This window comes from Cibotium barometz, chromosome 61 (genome assembly GCF_041138505.1).
Source record: "Cibotium barometz isolate CiBa-2024 chromosome 61, ASM4113850v1, whole genome shotgun sequence".
NCBI classification, from domain to species: Eukaryota; Viridiplantae; Streptophyta; class Polypodiopsida; order Cyatheales; family Cibotiaceae; genus Cibotium; species Cibotium barometz.
Window position 1 is genome coordinate 16,533,259 of NC_141106.1, and position 21,887 is coordinate 16,555,145.

Sequence of the window (21,887 nt, forward strand, 5' to 3'; positions counted from 1 at the left end):
AGATGTGATCATGAAGTTTAAAGGCTGCCAAGGAGCAAGAGGCCACAAAGCGCTGCAAAATAATAATTTGGTTCTCAGCCAAACTATTGTCCAAAGAATTAAAGAGAATATGGATCTTAAGGTGAAGCTGGAGCAAGCTAAGGAGCAACTCTAGAAAGAAGTCACCCACAACCTCGAGCTAACAACCATTCATGCCCAGCAGGTACAAGAGCTCCAGCATACGTCCCTGGCCAAAGAAGAGGAGCTACAAAGCCAGATCCAGCAGTTATCCTTAAGTCTGAAGGAGGCAGAAAGCAGGGCTACTCACTTGCAACAAGAAAGGGAACATACAAACATGGCACATGCAAAAAAGGTGAGAGCCCTTAATGATACCATTAGCACCAATCAAGTTGAGATGCAAAGAATGGTGATAGCACACTAAGAGGCAATGGCACAAGTCACCCAACAATTATAAGAAAGTCAAAGACTGGCTGCTAAAAGACAGAGAATCACAAAAGCTCAAGAAAGAGAGGCTACCCCCAAACATGCCTAGGAGGAGGCAACGAGGTGCTTCGAGGAGTTGGATGCTACATGGATGGTCCGCAAAATAGCCATATCAAACCTCCTCAGCACCAATGATTCCCATCTATAAGAATTGGAATGCCAATTGGCCATACAGGACCGCAGTCAAAGACAAGAGCCTACGGATGATATGCGCCTACGGATGATATGCACCTACTCCTTGAGCGAGCCTCAGAGATAGGTTAGTTGTGCCAGTAACCCGTCGGGCCCCTCCTTGAACTCTTACTCTATTTTTGTCTCCACTAACCCTCTCCTTGCTTCAATATGATATAAATCTGTCTGAGGACCTAGGCATAGGTGAACTAACCCTCATTAAGCAAAACATTGAGCATGATGCTGATCCCACTCTCATTATGGGAATTTTGCAGGTAGTTATAGTCTTAACTAATCCACATGATATTTACTTTTATCCATTGCACCCTATTGTGTTAAACCTTCGTAGTTGGTGTTTGGTAGTACTACGAAACTTTGAAATCTTAGACAACAATGTCGAAAAATTAGACTTGTTTGTTCCAGATGAAATTCCCAAAACACCGGCCAACTATGAGGTGGTAGCACAAAGTTATCAATGGATTATAAGCCGTGGGTGGCTAGAAGTCTACAATACTCACCAGCACTTAAACTTATATGAGTCTTCTTTGTATCACCCTTTCGGTATTCTAAAACTATACCATAATATCTACAAACATTTAGAATCCATGTTAACCAGTGTCCTTTACACTTTTGATACCACCCATATTGAATATCCTACCATAAGTCTTGAGGATATCCCTGAGCTTCAAGATTTCGCTAGTAAACTACTTAATCCATATCCTAATGCATTGCCTACTAACAAGTCTCAAGCCAACTGTATTTTTTCTACTCTCATTCCTCAATATATAGATTTTCCTACTAACACTCTTGCCCCCAATGAGTACTGGCACCTCACCCGTCTCCCCCAGGCAAACTCAAGAGGTACGCCATACTCTCCCCCAAGACAATATTGAAGCTTTTAATGATGATACAATTTTGGAGTCATTGTCTAGTGCAAAGTATGAAGGCTTCATTCGAGCTGGCAATCCACTGCTAAAGCCAAAGCTAATGTTCAAGGTGTTAATGCAAATAACACCATTTGAGCCGACTCAAAGGATTCTACCAGAGGCCTACTCCGAGGTCACGCCAACAAAACAACATTATGTACCGTGCCCTCTATAAGCACCTCACCCAGATTTAGAAGAACTACTATCTTTGGCTGGAGAGGGTACATTGTGGTTTAACGTGGCATGGTAGACAAAATTAGCCAATCTACAATTGGCCGACTTGCTGGAAATCCGAGTAGTTACATTCATGATCAGTTATTGCTTTCGCAGGTGGAGGAAAGCTCACCCACACACGAGGGGGCTGTGCAACAATCATCACATATGATGCACATCCCAAGTTAGAGGATTTTGGAATACAGCCAAACTGGAGAAAGGAATTCTTAACAATTCTAGAATACAGCTGTGTCTATATGTGTCGCCACCAACTCAATGAGTTGACCCATTATACATGCCACTAAAGAGAAGATGGACTCCGCTCTGCTGAAGTTTCACGAGGCCAAGCAGTGTGACTCGCATGTCTGTTATAACTTCCCAATCTTCATGCCAGCAACATTTATAGACATAAGGGAGCAAAGAAAATAGATGCTAACTTGGATACATGCATGGCGCCGTATCCTTGACCTAGCAATAGTGGCCAGTGTTAGATTCTTAAAACTACTTGTGGTCATGATTGATCAACCCAGAGAGCCATATGATGGATATGAAGCTGAACAACTATAATTTGACATGAATCAAGGTCCATTTAACATGGGTATAATGTTATACTATCATCGCCTGCAGTGTCTTTCTGCCTACATTCGTGTCACATTCGAGGACATGGTGGAATAGGGTTCTGGTGATCACACTCAGCATTCAAAAGAACCCCCAAAAAGCTTCAATCATGCCGAAACTTTTACCAGCATGAGGTCAGTGACCAGGTCTTTCAACCTCGGTATAGGTTCTGATGAGGACAGAACCTACATCAGGTAGGGGGGGATGTTAATCCCATTTTGGATTAATAAGTATGCTCCTCCAATTGAGGACATTAATAAGTGTCATGAAAAGGCACTATAAAAGTTGTACATTATGAGATATTGGCCACCCAAGGCCTTAGTTAAGTAAGTTTTGGGCACCCAAGTGTGAATAAGGGCCTTAGTTAAGTAAGTTTTGGGCACCCAATTGTGAATAAGGGCCAAATGTATATAAGGCATTTTCTCATAATGAAAAGACACAATCCCCCTTTGTGCTATTGAGAGCTCTTCTTTGTGTCTTGAGAGAGATTGAGAGAGAGCATTCTAGCATTTGTGCCTCTTCTATGCTTGCATGTTTTATGCTTGTGTGGGAGAGTGAGAGAGAGTGATTGCCTTATACAACGGTGTGAGTGACTCTACAGTGACAGCATGGAGGTGGAGCTTGGAGGTTTGGAGCTTAACAAGTGAGCTTAGAGGCCTCAAGGGACTCAAGCTCGAAGCATTGGTAAATGCCCTACGACAGTTGTGTTCTATTGCTCTTCCTTTAGGTGAATGCATTGAGTTCCCTCTTGGAGGTGTGGTATCCCATAACAAGCAAGTAAATCATTTTAGATGAGAAAAAATAATTGTAAGTAGTGTATATACCATGTCTTTTCAATTCATAAAGCTATCATTATAAAGACGTCCCACATGCAATGACCTTTACGATTGGGTGATGATTCCATGACCTTTACGATTGGGTGATGATTCCATGACTATATTACACGACATATCACACATCAAATCTTACACTTTCTTTAAAACTAGTCGTGGTTCTTCAATAGGCGAGTTAAACATTTTAGATGAGAAAAAAATAGTTATAAGTAGCATATATACCATGTCTTTCCAATTCATAAAGCTATCACTATAAATACGTTCCACATGCAATGACCTTTTATGAGTGGGTGATGATTCCATGTATATATTACATGTCATATCACACATCAACATCTTACTCTTTCTTTAAAAAACTAGTCTTGTTTCTTCAACACCTCCAACCTACCACTATGAAGGCAAGGCAATGTAACATTTATGAGCGAGCCTTTATGATTCATTGGATTACTACTTGCTCCATCTTTGAATGATTGCTTTTGCAAGTCTTTATGATGTCACCGATCACTACTTTTGTTAAGTCTTTATGATGTCACTGATCACTGCTTTTGTTAAGGGCATGGGAGTTACCTCTGTATTGAGGGTAGCAGTGGGGTTTCATCATAACTAGGGTTTTTTCGTTCGTGTCTTTTTTCCTTTTTCACTACTCATTGATTGCTAACTAAAGATATGAAATAGAAGAGCTAGTTAAAGGAGAAGGATAGAGTTAATGTTACCTTTTGACATGTAGTCCTTCAAAAATACAAAGGTCTATGTTTATAAACATCAATTAAGTGTTCCTTGAAAGACTCATTTTAATTGCAGACCATGGAATAAAGTATGCCTTGTAAAATCTACCCTTCAAATTTGAGGCCAAGCTTCCTGAAGTTATGATACAAGTAATTTTATTTTTATACACATTTTTAAATACATCATTTTGCAATGTTGCAAGTTGCAAGTTTTGAGAAAAAGGTGATGGTTCAGGGCTATACACCTTTGCCCATTACTATGTATGTGGTGGCTTAAACACCTAAAGGAAGCATGGGCTGTAAAGAAGAAACTTCAACGGACACATTCCCCCCACCTTGATTCAAATCCCTTCAAGTTTCATTTATATTTTGGTGGGATATCCCTTTTTTTGCCCTTGGCACCATTGAAGTGTGTGCAATGAGCCCAACTATTTAAATAGAGGTAATTTTTCCACATCTATATAATATTTTGTGTGTGAACCTTGCAAGTCCTTATTAGTACCTCATATCTAGATGAGTTGCTCCTCTTAATTTTAAGAAGGAAAGATACACCTACTTCCTTAGAACATTTCAAAATTTATTTTAAGAAGGAAAGATCCTTCCTTATAACATTTCAAAAATTATTTTAAGAAGAAAAGATACTTCCTTATAACATTTCAAAAATTATTAATGCTAGATAAATAATGTGTAGCTTTGTTCAAATTTTCCATTTCCACTTCAACCAATGGACTAATCTATTAAATGTAAATCTTTATAACTTTAGTTTAGGGACTCTTTTTTATTGTCATCTTGCAAGAAGAGAATCTTTATATATATATATTAATTGGTCATTTAACCATAAATCATGTTGCCCGTGATCTTTTCCTATTTATGCTACATGTGTGTGTGTGTGTGCGCGCGCGCGTGTGTGTGTGTACGTGTGCGTGTATGTGTATGTGTGTGTGTATGAGAGGGAGAGAGAGAGAGAGACATGATCTTAAAATACTTTTTGGAGAATAATACTAAACTTACATTTACATCAAAGACTAAACCATAGAATTGAATTTAAATTCACAAGATGAGCATAAATTAAAATAAAAACAAGAAATAGAGTAGACATCACCTTGAACACAGTATTGGGTGCAATCTCCCTCCCCAAGAAGTGTTGGCATCCTCCCACTTCTTGGGTATTTATGACTTTATTCATGAAAATAGCCCACATGCTAAAAAGTTACACGCTTATGCATGGGCTTTCCCTTTACAAAAAGAAGAGTCGCTTTAACCAAAAGCTTAGATAAATTCTTCCTATCTAAACCACTAAAGAAAAAATACATAAAGAACCCCAAGGGCTAATTCACGTGCAAAAAAAATCAATCGACCATGCCCAAGTATAACAAAAGTGGGCAGCCAACAATGATACAAAAAATCATAGTAGATACTATGGCCAAAATACTAAAAAATGAGAAAAACCTTCCTAGTAATTACTCATGCCAAATCATCACCATCACGTCCCAACCATTCCAGCTTACGAGCACAAAGCTCCTCAATTTCACCAACCTAAAAGTTGTCCATTCAAACATATTACACATTAGCAACATATGCTAAAGTTACACGACCTCACAAAAACATTAAATCCAACACTTAGTTCCATCCATCCCTAATTTCATATGTCCTACACATGGAATATTCGGAATCACCCAAGTGTCATGCTATAAACATAGTGGTAATTAGGCATCCCCAATTAACCACAAAGGGACGTACGGATAGGCTGTAAGAGAGAGAGAGAGAGGTTACGCAAGTTAACCATTATGTATGAGGAAAGAGATGGGAACGTAACTCTTCCTTCTCAGGACCTTTAGAAGGAAAGACTAGAACATTTCAAAATATAATTCATCTACAATGTAAAAGTCTATTCAAAATTACCATTTCCACTTCAACCCAAGGCTTTACTAAAAAAGTTTACAAAAGGTCCATTCACATTGAATATGATTTTTTGCAAGTTGGTTTTCAACAAGGGAGGATATTGGTAGAACCTTGACGATGGTGTATTTATAATGACTATGGTCTTGAATGTGTTCAAGCTTTCTTGGTTTTTTTTAAGAGGAGGAACACACACACTTTTTTTTTCTTTTTAGAGGAGGAACACACACGTTCTTTTCCTATAGGAGCTTAATCTAAGGTTCTAAAGGTAATATATATTAAATGAGTAGCCTATTTACTTCTTAAGATATACTACCTTCTTAATATTTAATAGATTAGTAGCCTATGTGCTTCTATCTATATAGTGAACCCAAAAGGAATGACAAAACAAGAGGAAGGACGTGCCATCTGTCAACATGAACAGCACAGAAGGAGTGGGCACAGCGGCAGACAATTGAGCGATCCTCGATCCGCGAACCACACGAAATGAATGCAGACGGCCAATGCGACACGTGTGCACACATGCGAAATGAATGAAGACGGCCAACATGACACGTGTTGACGGCAACACAAGAGCTGTTTGCATGGAAATAGAAGTAACAACACAAGTGTAGCATGGTCACCTACCATTGGCATGGTCACCTTATGAAATTTATATATTCAACCACAAAAGAAAGTTTTGCCCTTGTCATATATAGAATAGGGAAAATGGTTTTGGTTGCATAATACCTTCTTAATATCTAATAGATTAGTATCCTATTTAATAGAACTCAAAATGAATTACAAAAAGTCAAAAAGCTTTTGGCTTTAAACAATTATTAAGACCTAAGAGTGTTGGAGAAGATGTCGACCTTTCTCCCCTAGATGCGGGTTCTATTCAATAATCTATTAAATGTCAATCTTTATAACTTTAGTTTAGGGGTACCTTTTTATGTCGTCTTGCAAGAAGAGAACATACTATAAATTGTTCATCACCTTGAGTTCTTTATATATATCATAATTGGTCATTTAACCGTAAACCATGTTGCACGTGATCTTTTCCTATTTACGCTACATGTGTGTGTGTGTGTGTGTGTGTGTGTGTGTGTGTGTGTGTGTGTGTGTGTGTGAGAGAGAGAGAGAGAGAGAGAGAGAGAGAGAGAGAGAGAGAGACGTGATCTTAAAATACTTTTTTGAAGAATAATACTGAACTCACATTTACATCAAAGACTAAACCATAGAATTGAATTTAAATTAACAAGATGAGCATAAATTAAAAAACAAGAAACAGAGTAGACATCACCTTAAATTAAAATAAAAAACAAGAAATAGAGTAGACATCACCTTAAACACAATATTGGGTGCAATCTCCCTCCCCAAGAAGTGTTGGCATCCTCCCACTTCTTGGGTATTTATGACTTTATTCATGAAAATAGCCCACATGCTAAAAAGTTACACGCTTATGCATGGGCTTTCCCTTTACAAAAATAATAGTCACTTTAACTAAAAGCTTAGATAAATTCTTCCTATCTAAAGGACTAAATAAAAATTACATAAAGAACCCCAAGGGCTAATTCACGTGCAAAAAAAATCAATAAGACCACGCCCAAGTATAACAAAAGTGGGTGGCCAACAATGATACAAAAACGCGCAGTAGATACTACGACCAAAATACCAAAAAATGAGAAAAAACTTCCTAGCAATTACTCACGCCAAATCATCGCCATCATGTCCAACCATTCCGTCTTATGAGCACAAAGCTCCTCAATTTCACCAACATAAAGGTTGTCCATTCAAACACATTACATGTCCTACACATGGAATATTCGAAATCACCCAAGTGTCATGCTATAAACATAGTGGTAATTAGGCATCCCCAATTAACCACAAAGGGACGGACGGTCACGCTGTAAAAGAGAGAGAGAGAGAGAGAGAGAGAGGTTAGGCAATTTAAGCATTATATATGAGGAAAAATAGGTAGCATATACCATGTCTTTCAATTCTTATAGAAGTTTTATAAAGAAGTCTCACATGAAATGAACTTTGATGATTGTGTGTCGGTTCCATGTTCATATATAACATGGCATGCCACAATTAGCATTTTACTATTTCTTAGAAAAGAAGTTTTGGTTCTTTAATAGGCCAAAAAATATTTTAATAGGCCAAACTTCTTAGAAAAGAAGTTTTGGTTCTTTAATAAAAAAATATTTTAACCTCCAACTTACCACAGTGAAGTGGAGGCAACCCCAAAAAAAATTTAATCTCCAACTAATCATAATAAAGGAAGGCAACCCCAAAAACTGTAACATTTATTAAGGCTTGCTTTTGGAAGCCTTAATTATTACATGCTCCATTTTTCAAGGAAGTTGCCTTCGTATTGAGGGTAATAGTGGGGTGTTCATTGTAATTAGGGGTTTTCTTCTTTTTCCATGCTCATTGATTGCTAACTACATGAAAAGTGGGCTCCCCCCTTAGGGATAGGAAATACAAATCAGAGGACAAAGAAAAAGAAGAGAAGGCTTTTAACGTGACATGCATGGGCCCAACACTCCATGACAAATTGAGAGATGGGAACGTAACTCTTTCCTTCTCAAGACTTTCAGAAGGAAAGACTAGAACACTTCAAAATATAATTTATTTGCAATGTAAAAGTCTATTCAAAATTTTCATTTCCACTTCAACCCAAGGCTTTACTAAAAAAAGTTTCCAAAAGGTCTATTCACATTGAATATGATTTTTTGCAAGTTGGTTTTCAACAAGGGAGGATATTGGTAGAACCTTGACGATGGTGTATTTCTAATGACTATGGTCTTGAATGTGTTCCAGTTTTTTTTTAAGAGGAGGAACGCACACGTTCTTTTCCTATAGGAGCTTAATCTAAGGTTCTAAAGGTAATATATATTAAATGAGTAGCCTATTTACTTCTTAAGATATACTACCTTCTTAATATTTAATAGATTAGTAGCCTATGTGCTTCTATCTATATAGTGAACCCAAAAGGAATGACAAAACAACAAGAATGATCTGTCAACATGAACAACACAAAAAATCAAAACACCAAAGACCAAAGGAGTGGGCACAGCACAGACAACCGAGCGATCCTCGATCGAACTGCATGCGAAATGAATGCAGATGGCCAATGCGACGAGTGTGCACACATGCGCAATGAATGAAGACGGCCAACATGACACGTGTTGACGGCAACACAATAGCTGCTTGCATGGAAATAGAAGTAATAACACATGTGTAACATGGTCGCTTACTATGGCATGGTCACCTTATGAAATTTATATATCTGACAACCAGAAAAGAAAGTTTTGCCCTTGTCCTATATAGAATAGGGAAAATGGTTTTGGGTGCATAATACATTCTTAATATCTAATAGATTAGTAGCCTATTTAAAAGAACTCAAAAGGAATGATAAAAAGTCAAAAAGCTTTTGGGTTTACACAATTATTAAGACCTAAGAGTGTGGAGGAAGATGTCAACCTTTCTCCCCTAGACGCGGGTTCTATTCAATAATCTATTAAATGGACTAATCTAATAAATGTCAATCTTTATAACTTTAGTTTAGGGGCACTTTTTTATCGTCATCTTGCAAGAAGAGAACATGCTATAAATTGTTCATCAGAGGTTTGCCTTGAGTTCTTTATATATATATTAATTGGTCATTTAACCATAAACCATGTTGCTCTTGATCTTTTCCTATTTATGCTACATGTGTGTGTGTGTGTGTGTGTGTGTGTGTGTGTGTGTGTGTGTGTGTACGAGAGAGAGAGAGAGAGAGAGAGAGAGAGAGAGAGAGAGAGAGAGATACATGATCTTAAAATAATTTTTTGAAGAATAATACTGAACTCACATTTACATCAAAGACTAAACCATAGAATTGAATTTAAATTCACAAGATGAGCATAAATTAAAATAAAAACAAGAAATAGAGTAGACATCACCTTAAACACAGTATTGGGTGCAATCTCCCTCCCCAAGAAGTGTTGGCATCCTCCCACTTCTTGGGTATTTATGACTTTATTCATGAAAATAGCCCACATGCTAAAAAGTTACACGCTTATGCATGGGCTTTCCCTTTACAAAAATAAGAGTCGCTTTAACTAAAAGCTTAGATAAATTCTTCCTATGTAAACCACTAAAGAAAAAATACATAAAGAACCCCAAGGGCTAATTTACATGCAAAAAAAATCAATAAGGCCACGCCCAATTATAACAAAAGTGGGCGGCCAACAATGATACAAAAACTTGTGATACTAAGCCAAAATACCAAAAAATGAGAAAAACCTTCCTAGTAATTACTCACGCCAAATCATCGCCATCACGTCCCAACCGTTCCAGCTTACGAGCACAAAGCTCCTCAATTTCACCAACCTAAAAGTTGTCCATTCAAAGACATTACACATTAGCAACATATGATAAAGTTACACAACGTCACAAAAGCATTAAATCAACACTTAGTTCCAGCCATCCCTAATTTCATATGTCCTACACATGGAATATTCGCAATCACCCAAGTGTCATGCTATAAACATAGTGGTAATTAGGCATCCCCAATTAACCACAGAGGGATGGACGAACAGGCTGAGAGAGAGAGAGAGAGAGAGAGAGAGAGAGAGAGAGAGAGAGAGAGAGAGAGAGAGAGAGGTTTGGCAAGTTAACCATTATAGATGAGAAAATAGGTAGCATATACCATATCTTTCAAATCGCAAGGAAATTTTATAAAGAAGTCTCACATGAAATGAACTTTGATGATTGCGTGTTGGTTCCATGTTCATATATAACATGGCATACCACAATTAACATTTTACTATTTCTTAGAAAAGTAGCTTTGGTTCTTTAATAGGCCAAATATTATTTTAACCTCCAACTTACCACAGTGAAGTGGAGGCAACCCCAAAAAATATTTTAATCTCCAACTTATCATAATGAAGGAAGGCAACCCCAAAAACTGTAACATTTATTAAGGCTTGCTTTTGGAAGCCTTAATTATGTCACTGGATTATTACATGCTCCATGTGATGGGATAGCTGTTGGTTGGTTAGGTCACGCTACCTTCGTATTGAGGGTAATAGTGGGGTGTTCATTGTAATGAGGGGTTTTCTTCTTTTTCAATGCTCATTGATTGCTAACTACATGAAAAGTGGAGCTCCCTCCTCAAGGATAGGCAATACAAATAAGAACGATAGAGTCAAGGTTGACGTTTCATGTGTACTTCAAAAGACCCTTGTATAAAATAATGGAAGAAGTCCATAAATTGATGGGAGAAGACAAAAGAAAAACAAGAGGAGGCTTTTAACTTAACATGCATGGGCCCAACACTCCATGACACATTTAACTCTTTCCTTCTCAAGACCTTCAGAAGCAAAGATTATAACATTTCAAAATATAATTTATCTACAATGTAAAAGTCTATTCAAAATTCCCATTTCCACTTCAACCCAAGGATTTACTAAAAAAGGTTTCCAAAAGGTCCATTCACATTGAATATGATTTTTTGCAAGTTGGTTTTCAACAAGGGAGGATATTGGTAGAACCTTGACGATGGTGTATTTGTAATGACTGTGGTCTTGAATGTGTTCGAACTTTCTTAGTTTTTTTTTAAGAGGAGGAACACACACACTCTCTTATTTTTTTAAAGGAGGAACACACACGTTCTTTTCCTATAGGAGCTTAATCTAAGGTTCTAAATGTTAATATATATTAAATGAGTAGCCTATTTACTTCTTAAGATATAGGTAGCATATACCATGTCTTTCAATTCATAAAGAAATTTTATAAAGAAGTCTCACATGAAATGAACTTTGATGATTGCGTGTTGGTTCCATGTTCATATATAACATGGCATGCCACAATTAACATTTTACTATTTCTTAGAAAACTAGTTTTGGTTCTTTAATAGGCCAAAAATTATTTTAACCTCCAACTTACCACAATGAAGTGGAGGCAACCCCAAAAAAATATTTTAATCTCCAACTTATCATAATGAAGGAAGGCAACCCCAAAAACTGTAACATTTATTAAGGCTTGCTTTTGGAAGCCTTAATTATGTCACTGGATTATTACATGCTCCATTTTTCAAGGGAGTTACCGTCGTATTGAGGGTAACAGTGGGGTGTTCATTGTAATTAGGGGTTTTCTTCTTTTTCAATGCTCATTGATTGCTAACTACATGAAAAGTGGAGCTCCCCCCTTAGGGATAGGAAATACAAATCAGAAGGATAGAGTCAAGGTTGTCGTTTCATGTGTACTTCAAAAGACCCTTATATAAAATGCAAGAAGTCCGCTACAAATTGATGGGAGGACAAAGAAAAAGAAGAGAAGGCTTTTAACGTGACATGCATGGGCCCAACACTCCATGACAAATTGAGAGATGGGAACGTAACTCTTTCCTTCTCAAGACCTTTAGAAGGAAATACTAGAACATTTCAAAATATAATTTATCTACAATGTAAAAGTCTATTCAAAATTACCATTTCCACTTTAACCCAAGGCTTTACTAAAAAAAGTTTGCAAAAGGTCCATTCACATTAAATATGATTTTTTGCAAGTTGGTTTTCGAAAAGGGAGGATATTGGTAGAACCTTGACGATGGTGTATTTGTAATGACTATGGTCTTGAATGTGTTTAAGCTTTCTTGGGTTTTTTTTATAGAGGAGGAACACACACACACTTTTTTTTTCTTTTTAGAGGAGGAACACACACGTTCTTTTCCTATAGGAGCTTAATCTAAGGTTCTAAAGGTAATATATATTAAATGAGTAGCCTATTTACTTCTTAAGATATACTACCTTCTTAATATTTAATAGATTAGTAGCCTATGTGCTTCTATCTATATAGTGAACCCAAAAGGAATGATAAAAAGTCAAAAAGCTTTTGGCTTTACACAATTGTTAAGACCTAAGAGTGTTGGAGAAGATGTCAACCTTTCTCCCCTAGACGCGGGTTCTATTCAATAATCTATTAAATGTCAATCTTTATAACTTTAGTTTAGGGGCACTTTTTTATTGTCATCTTGCAAAAAGAGAACATACTATAAATTGTTCATCACAGTTTTGCCTTGAGTTCTTTATATGAATTGGTCATTTAACCATAAATCATGTTGCCTGTGATCTTTTCCCATTTATGCTACATGTGTGTGTGTGTGTGTGAGAGAGAGAGAGAGAGAGAGATGTGATCTTAAGATACTTTTTTTAAGAATAATACTAAACTCACATTTACATCAAAGACTAAACCATAGAATTGAATTTAAACTAACAAGATGAGCATACATTAAAATAAAAACAAGAAATAGAGTAGACATCACCTTGAACACAGTATTGGGTGCAATCTCCCTCCCTAAGAAGTGTCGGCATTGTCCCACTTCTTGGGTATTCAAGACTTTATTCATGAAAATAGCCCACATGCTAAAAAGTTAAAATACATAAAGAACCCCAAGGGCTAATTCACGTGTTAAAAAAATCATTAAGACCACGCCCTCGTATAACAAAAGTGGGCAGCCAACAATGATACAAAGACTTGTAGTAGATACTACGGCCAGAATACCAAAAAATGAGAAAAACCTTCCTAGTAATTACTCACGCCAAATCATCGCCATCATGTCCCAGCTATTCCACCTTATGAGCACAAAGCTCCTCAATTTCACCAACCTAAAGGTTGTCCATTCAAACACATATCACATTAGTAACATATGCTAAAGTTACACGATGTCACAAAAGCATTAAATCCAACACTTAGTTCCAGCCATCCCTAATTTCATATGTCCTACACATGGAATGTTCGGAATCACCCAAGTGTCATGCTATAAACATAGTGGTAATTAGGCATCCCCAATTAACCACACAGATGGACGGACGGGACAGGCTCTGAGAGAGAGAGAGAGAGAGAGAGAGAGAGAGAGATTAGGCAAGTTAACCATTATATGCGAGGGAAAATAGGTAGCATATACCATGTCTTTCAATCCGTAAAGAAATTTTATAAAGAAGTCTCACATGAAATGAACTTTGATGATTGCATGTTGGTTCCATGTTCATATATAACATGGCATGCCACAATTAACATTTTACTATTTCTTAGAAAACTAGTTTTGGTTCTTTAATAGGCCAAAAAATATTTTAACCTCCAACTTACCACAATGAAGTGGAGGCAACCCCAAAAAAATATATTAATCTCCAACTCATAATGAAGGAAGGCAACCCCAAAAACTGTAACATTATTAAGGCTTGCTTTTGGAAGCCTTAATTATGTCAGTGGATTATTACATGCTCAATTTTTCAAGGGAGTAACAGTGGGGTGTTCATTGTAATTAGGGGTTTTCTTCTTTTTCAATGCTTAACTACATGAAAAGTGGAGCTCCCCCCTTAGGGATAGGAAATACAAATAAGAAGGATAGAGTAAAGGTTGTCATTTCATGTGTACTTCAAAAGACCCTTATATAAAATGCAAGGAGTCCGTTACAAATTGATGGGAGAAGACAAAGGAAAAGAAGAGAAGGCTTTTAACGTGACATGCATGGTCCCAACACTCCATGACACATTGAGAGATGGGAACGTAACTCTTTCCTTCTCAGGACTTTCAGAAGGAAAGAAAATATAATTTATCTGCAATGTAAAAGTCTATTCAAAACTACCATTTCCACTTCAACCCAAGGCTTTACTAAAAAAAGTTTCGAAAAGGTCTATTCACATTGAATATGTTTTTTGCAAGTTGGTTTTCAACAAGGGAGGATATTGGTAGAACCTTGACGATGGTGTATTTCTAATGACTATGGTCTTGAATGTGTTCCAGCTTTCTTAGTTTTTTTTTAAAAGAGGAGGAACCCACACACTTCCTTTTTTTTATAGAGGAGGAACACATGTCTTTTTCTATAGGAGCTTAATCTAAGGTTGTAAAGGTAATATATATTAAATGAGTAGCTTATTTACTTCTAAGACATACTACCTTCTTAATATTTAATAGATTAGTAGCCTATGTGCTTCTATCTATATAGTGAACCCAAAAGGAATGACAAAACAACAGGAAGGACGTGCCATCTATCAGCATGAACAAAACGGAAAATCCAAACACCAAAGACCAAAGGAGTGGGCACAACGGAAGACAACCGAGCGATCCTTGATCGAACCGCATGTGAAATGAATGCAGACGGCCAACACGACACGTGTGCACACATGCGAAATGAATGAAGACAGCCAACATGACACATGTTGATGGCAACTCAACAGCTGCTTGCATGGAAATAGAAGTAACAACACACCTGTAGCATGGTCACCTACCATTGGCATGGTTACCTTACGAAATTTATATATCCAACCAAAAAAAAAGTTCTGCCATGGTCATATATAGAAAAGGGAAAATGGTTTTGGGTGCATAATACTTTCTTAATATCTAATAGATTGGTAGCCTATTTAATAGAACTCAAAAGGAATGATAAAAAGTCAAAAAGCTTTTGCCTTTACACAAATAAATTATTAAGACCGAAGAGTGTTCGAGCTGCGCAGCAAGCTCCTCAACCCTTGGAGGCCAGTGTGCCGGAGTACTAACTCTTGTGTGCCGGAACCCTATCCCTAGCTGCAGAGCTCGCATCTAAACCTGCGCAGCAAGCTCCTCAACCCTTGGAGTCCAGTGTGCCGGAATACTAACTCTTGTGTGCCGGAACCCTATCCCTAGCTGCAGAGCTCGCATCTACACCTGCCAGCAGCCTTGGCGGCCTTCTTCTTCTCCTTGGCATCGTAATCGTGATGGAATTGTCCATCTGCAAGAGCCAAAGCGTCTAGAGCTCTGCCGTTCTGCGAGAAGCCGAGAAGCAGTCTACTTTCTCTTCAAATACCACCGACAACAGAAGCTTGGCATCAAGCTCGCGACTATGGTGACGGAGGCGAATAGGCGGCCGCGTTTTCTTCCTCGCAAGGCGGACTTTCTGCCCGAGGCGTCGTTCCGGAGCTGGGGGGCATACCGCGGCGCCATCTCCGCCACGCCCAGCCGCTTCTTGGACCGGCTGTGCGCGAGATCCTCCGACTTCTTGGAGACTCACAACATGACGCAGCGGAGCCAACATTCCATGAAGAAGACGCTCAACTGGTGGGACCTCCTGTGGTTCGGCATCGGCGCCGTCATCGGAGCCGGAATCTTCGTGCTCACCGGTCAAGAAGCACATGAAGTTGTCGGTCCTGCTGTCATCCTCTCCTATGTTGCTGCAGGCGTCTCCGCCATGCTGTCCGTATTCTGCTACACTGAGTTCGCCGTTGAAATCCCCGTTGCTGGTAAGCTTTGTTGTAAAGGTTTTCTGCTTTCTTTTATGAAGTATCCCCGAGAGAGAGAGAGAGAGAGAGAGAGAGAGAGGGAGAAGAAGAAGACAACGCTTTTAACGTGACATGCACATGACTCGACTAGATATGGGAATTGAGAGAGAGAGAGAGAGAGAGAGAGAGAGAGATTTGTACACATGTATATGTGTCTTATACAAGAACCAGAAAATTAGGTTGGATGGATGAATTTCTATGTATGTTCCATGTGGAAGCACAAGGAACAGGGTGTGAACCTTGATAAGCAGCCCCATGGCTAGCCAACAAACAAGCACACGTGCATGATGCCTGCAGGGGGTTAGCAGTCTCGCAGAGATAGTTCAGACAGACGAGAGAGAGAGAGAGAGAGAGAGAGAGAGAGCATAATATAGTACTGTACACTTTCACACTTTCACTGTTTTTTGGCAATAATGGAAAGTGCGAAAAATAGGTGTGCAAATACTGCATATATGTTCACCAGTTTGCAGAGAGGGAAAGAGTTACCTTCATACTTCTCGCTAAGACACTCAGAATGTGAGTGTGAAAGGTTAGAAGTGGCTGAAGTCTGCTGAAACTGTTGGATTATATCATCTCCAGATGGTCTACATCACCATTTTCATGCTTGTATTATAAGCAGCCCCATGCCTAGCCAACAAACAAGCACACGTGCATGATGCCTGCAGGGGGTTAGCAGTCTCGCAGAGATAGTTCAGACAGACGAGAGAGAGAGAGAGAGAGAGAGCGCATAATATAGTACTGTACACTTTCACACTTTCACTGTTTTTTTGGCAATAATGAAAAGTTCGAAAAATAGGTGTGCAAATACTGCATATATGCTCACCAGTTTGCAGAGAGGGAAAGAGTTACCTTCATACTTCTCGCTAAAGACACTCAGAATGTGAGTGTAAAAGGCTAGAAGTGGCTGAAGTCTGCTGAAACTGTTGGATTATATCATCTCCAGATGGTCTACATCACCATTTTCATGCTTGTATTGGCCATTTATGAGGCCTTGCATTGGCATATCTTAGCAGCTATTATATAGCATTTTTCTACCATTTTTAAGGTATTTTACAGCATTTTACAACATTTTATGCTACTGTGCTGCTGTCCAGTTGGCCAACCAGCATTCTGGGGGAGTATATAAGGACTGACCTCCTTTTCCCAGTTCATCTCATTCTTTTGCATCCAGTTGAGGTCGTTAGCAGCTGCTTCTGCTTCTTACCATTGTATAGCACCTACGGGCTTCCGTCGTGCTCAATTTTCAGCAATAAACATCAGTTTCCAGCATTTACATGTCTTGTACCTGGGCCTACATCTGTGTTTTCTATTTGCTTCACTTTCTTTTATGGTATCAGAGAGAAACGTTGACCTGTGAGCAGAAGAGAGCTGCGTTTTCTGTTTCGGAGCAGAGGCTTTGACAGTTTGCTGTGTTTTCTGCAGATTTCAGTGTAGAAGGTGCTACGTTTTCTTCCGGGAGCAGAGGCTTCCTCAAGATTGCTGCGTTTTCTACATCTGACACTTGGGACTGTTGTATTTCTGAATTTTCAGCAAAGATTGCTGATTGGATTGCTGATGCCCTCTTCTAAGTGCTGAGGACAGGGATCTACATCTTGGAGAGATCTTTCTTCTTTCTCTTCTTTCAGTTCTCCACCCTTCCTCCCTCCCTTTCTTCTTGCTATAATGCACAGCCTGAGAGGAGGACTTGCTGATTTTTTTTTCAGCCCCTTTCTTTAGAGAAGGTTTCTTGTCAGCGGATATGGCTTCATGAGGTTCCTCTACTGTTGTTGCTTCTCCTGTTGATTCTCTAGCTCCATCACAACTTGGATCCCCTGCTTCCGTCGCTCCACAGGTGGTTCCTATTCCTAATCTTTCCTCTTTGAGTTTCTCTCATCCAGGTCTTGCTCCCACCCCTACCCACATACCATCCTACAATCCTCCCCAAGTTAGTGACTCCATGAAGCTTACTGCAACCAACTATCATACTTGGTCTTTCTACACTCAGTTGTTGCTAGAAGGAGCCGGTGTGTGGATGGCTATCTCCACACCTCACTTGGTGGACCCTGCTTTGAGAAGCATATTGGATGCTCGGGCTCGTCTTATCATCATCCATTGCATGACTCCATCTATACAGGCACTGTTTGTCTCTACCCGGAGTAATGCTCATCAGATGTGGACAGAGATCCAGAGGAGCATTTTGGGGGAGTATATAAGGGCTGACCCCCTTTCCCCCAGTTCATCTCATTCTTTTGCATCCACTTGAGGTCATTAGCAGCCGCTTCTGCTTTTTACCATTGTACAGCACCTGCGGGCTTCCCTCGTGCTCAGTTTTCAGCAATAAACATCAGTTCCCAGCATTTACAGGTCTTGTACCTGGGCCTACATCTGTGTTTTCTATGTGCTTCACTTTCTTTCAGAAACAATTATCTCACTTTGCTTTCAGTGTTAACTAGACCAAAAACAGCAGAACGTTTCGTGTTCTTCTCCAAATGTGCAGGTACATTTGTAGGCCCTGCTGAACTTCTCTCTGCTTCTGACTTTGGATTGATTTTGGGTCTGATTGCTCTGGCTTTGCCAGCTGTCTATTTTCACCTGTGAAAAGACCCACTTAGATTCATTTTTACTTTTCTCTGGTTTTTAACTTTGATGTGTGTATTTTGCTCTTTTGTTGGCGGCCTGCACATTCATTCAGGCGTCACATACATGCGAGAGGTTTATTACTTATGCTGTGCAAACATTAGCGAACTATGCTATTTTGCTAGTTGATGCCATTACTTTGCTTTTTTTCTCTGATCGTTTGCATTAACACATGCCCATAGAGGTATTGCTGAGGCTGTTATGTCTCTTAACCCTTGTCTTTTCTCTTTGCTTTGTGCAGTCGGTGCCTATATAGCATTACAGAACCTGTAAATGTCTATCATTCTATGTCTGTTGACTTTTACAGCGTCCTTACAAGCACTGGATGCATTTAGCTTTATATGGCTGACTAGATCTAACTGGATTGTCAGATGCCATTGTTGAACTGACTAAATGGGAAACCAAAAACAGTGAGTGGAAAAGGGGACAAAGGTAGGCGTGCCAACACTGTCTGTTGAGCTTCTATGGGAGAAAGATCATTGTCAGGATATACATGAACCATGGCAAGATAGAACCCATAGCGGGATAAAGTTTATACAAGGTTCCTTGTTAAAATAAATGGAATCTTGTGGTAATAAAAATTCTGCTTAAAATTGACCATGACAGTAGGTAAACAAATTATATATATAGTTGTTTGAAGGTCAATGTGGATCTAACTAACACTTTACTTTCGTCTCAACAGGTGGTTCGTTTGCCTATGTGCGTGTTGAACTGGGTGATTTTATTGCATTTATCGCTGCTGGAAATATCCTACTTGAATATGTGATAGGTGGAGCTGCTGTAGCAAGATCTTGGAGCTCCTACTTTGCTACTCTATGCAACCATCACTCAAATGATTTCCGCATAAAGACAAACTTGGCAGCTGATTTCAACCTTCTTGACCCTATTGCTGTGGCAGTTCTGATCATCACTGGCCTTGTTGCAACTTGGAGTACACGCGCTACGTCTGTGCTCAACTGGGTAGCATCGCTTGCAAATATGGCCATTATTTTGTTTGTCATAATTGCTGGCTTAGTGCAGGCCCAGCCTTCAAACTTGAAGCCTTTCCTTCCGCATGGGGTGCGAGGTGTCTTCAAGGCAGCATCGGTACTTTTTTTTGCATACCTTGGGTTCGATGCCGTGGCAACTATGGCCGAAGAAACAAAAGACCCTGGAAGAGATATTCCCATTGGACTGCTGGGTTCAATGATAATCACCACAGTCCTGTATTGTCTCATGGCTTTGACATTATCAATGATGCAGAAATACACCGACATTGATCCCGATGCTCCTTTCTCTTTGGCCTTTGCAGCACGAGCAGGGTGGAATTGGGCTCGGTTTGTGGTTGCCCTAGGTGCTCTAAAAGGCATGACTACTGTTTTACTAGTGAGTGCTGTGGGTCAAGCTCGATATCTAACGCACATTGCACGAACCCATATGATCCCCCCATGGTTTGCTCAAGTGAACGAGAGAACAGGGACTCCTATACGAGCTACAGCTGTTATGTTTTCTGCCAGTGCTGTCGTTGCTTTTTTCAGCAGCCTTGACGTTTTAGCCAATCTGCTTTCTATCAGCACGCTCTTCATTTTCATGTTGGTGGCTGTTGCCCTCCTTGTGAGGCGCTATTATGTATCAGGACAGAGCACTGTCAGAGAACTTCGGCAATTTCAATTCTGCATCATCATAATTCTTCTCTCCTCAGGGGCTACTGCATGCTACTGGGCTGTGAGTGACGGATGGATAGGCTATGCCGTCACGTTACCTGTCTGGTTTTTGGCCACTCTGGGTCTGGCTATATTTGTTCCGAAAGCTCGACAGCCACAAATATGGGGCACTCCTTTTGTACCATGGCTTCCATCCCTTTCCATTGCCATTAATATTTTCCTATTGGGGTCTATTGACAGGTTATCCTTTGCAAGGTTTGGTGTGTGGACACTGCTGATACTTGTATACTACTTTCTTTTTGGATTGCATGCCTCCTACGACACTGCAGTCGACACAAAAGAGAATTCAAGTGAGGAAGGTAGGGCACTGGAAATGAAGCCTCAAAATCAGGGCAGCATCGTGCCTGAACGTGGAGCACAGGCCGGAAGTGCATAGAAATATGGAAGCACACCGTCAGTGGTTAAAAAATTACATCAGTGCAAAGAAGCAGCCCTATAATAGCTGTTTAAAGAACGAAAAAAGTCAGTCCTTACAGAAGCAATTGAAATATAGGAGCCTTTGGATCTGAAATTGTTTTAGAAAATTATTTGAGCTTGCAGGATCCTGTATATTTGTTTAATGTGCCTTTGTAAAAATATTATTCTGTATGTCTCAGGTCGTTCCATTTTTTGGTTAAAGTCGCATGGCACCTTGGTGTTCAAATCAGGTGGCCCGTTGCGTGCCTGTGACGCCAATCTAAAACAGGCAGAGGTGCCAAACACAGATGCATCTCCCCTCTCTCTCTCTCCCCATGTGTGTGTGTGTGTGTGTGTGTGGAGAGAGAGAGAGAGAGAGAGAGAGAGAGAAGAGGGGGTGCGTGTGCGCGCGTGTGAGAGCATGCAATTCATCAGTCTGTCTTTGTACCAAACGAGCGGGCTTGGTTATGATGTGATATGCATCTCGTCTCCGTGTGTGTGTGTGTGTGTGTGTGAGTGTGAGAGAGTGATTCCCACGTTCACACTAAGACAAGGTTGATTTTTGTAGCCTTTTCAAGGTTCATGACGCCCACAAATTTTGAACATTTTTACAAGAACGTTCAAATTTCCTTTTCATGATGTGGGAGTTTTTGGGAATATTGACGACCAACCACATGACAATATAAAAATTCAAGGCTGGTCAAGACTTTTAAACTTGATTTAGATAATTATCATTTAGCAAGGAATGCAGAAGACACCAATTTTTACACGGCCTCACTCTTAATTTAGAAAATTTCAAAGACACCAATTTATAGAACTTAGTAGTATGCCCCCCACCCCCCTCCCCCTCTTCCCCTCTCTAGCAAACAAAAGACCACACCTCGTGAGTGTTGGTATTGGAAGTTGACAGTTGTGGCCATAGACCTTGGTCCCTTTTTTTTTTTTTTTTCACTAGGAACACAGCATGAAAGTCCTCACCTCAGTTCTATCACTCTTACCTAAAAACACAAGCCTTTATGCA

General features: G+C 39.4%; 1 protein-coding gene across 1 annotated transcript; it reads left to right on the plus strand.

The window, feature by feature from the left end:
• The first annotated feature begins 15,308 nt into the window (after positions 1-15,308).
• Positions 15,309-21,059, plus strand: LOC147604605 (cationic amino acid transporter 1-like). The gene is made up of 2 exons (XM_086794803.1): positions 15,309-16,112; positions 19,450-21,059. Exons 1-2 carry the CDS (start codon positions 15,716-15,718, stop codon positions 20,844-20,846), a joined length of 1,794 nt encoding a protein of 597 aa, XP_086650929.1. The 5' UTR covers positions 15,309-15,715; the 3' UTR covers positions 20,847-21,059.
• The last annotated feature ends 828 nt before the right edge of the window (positions 21,060-21,887 follow it).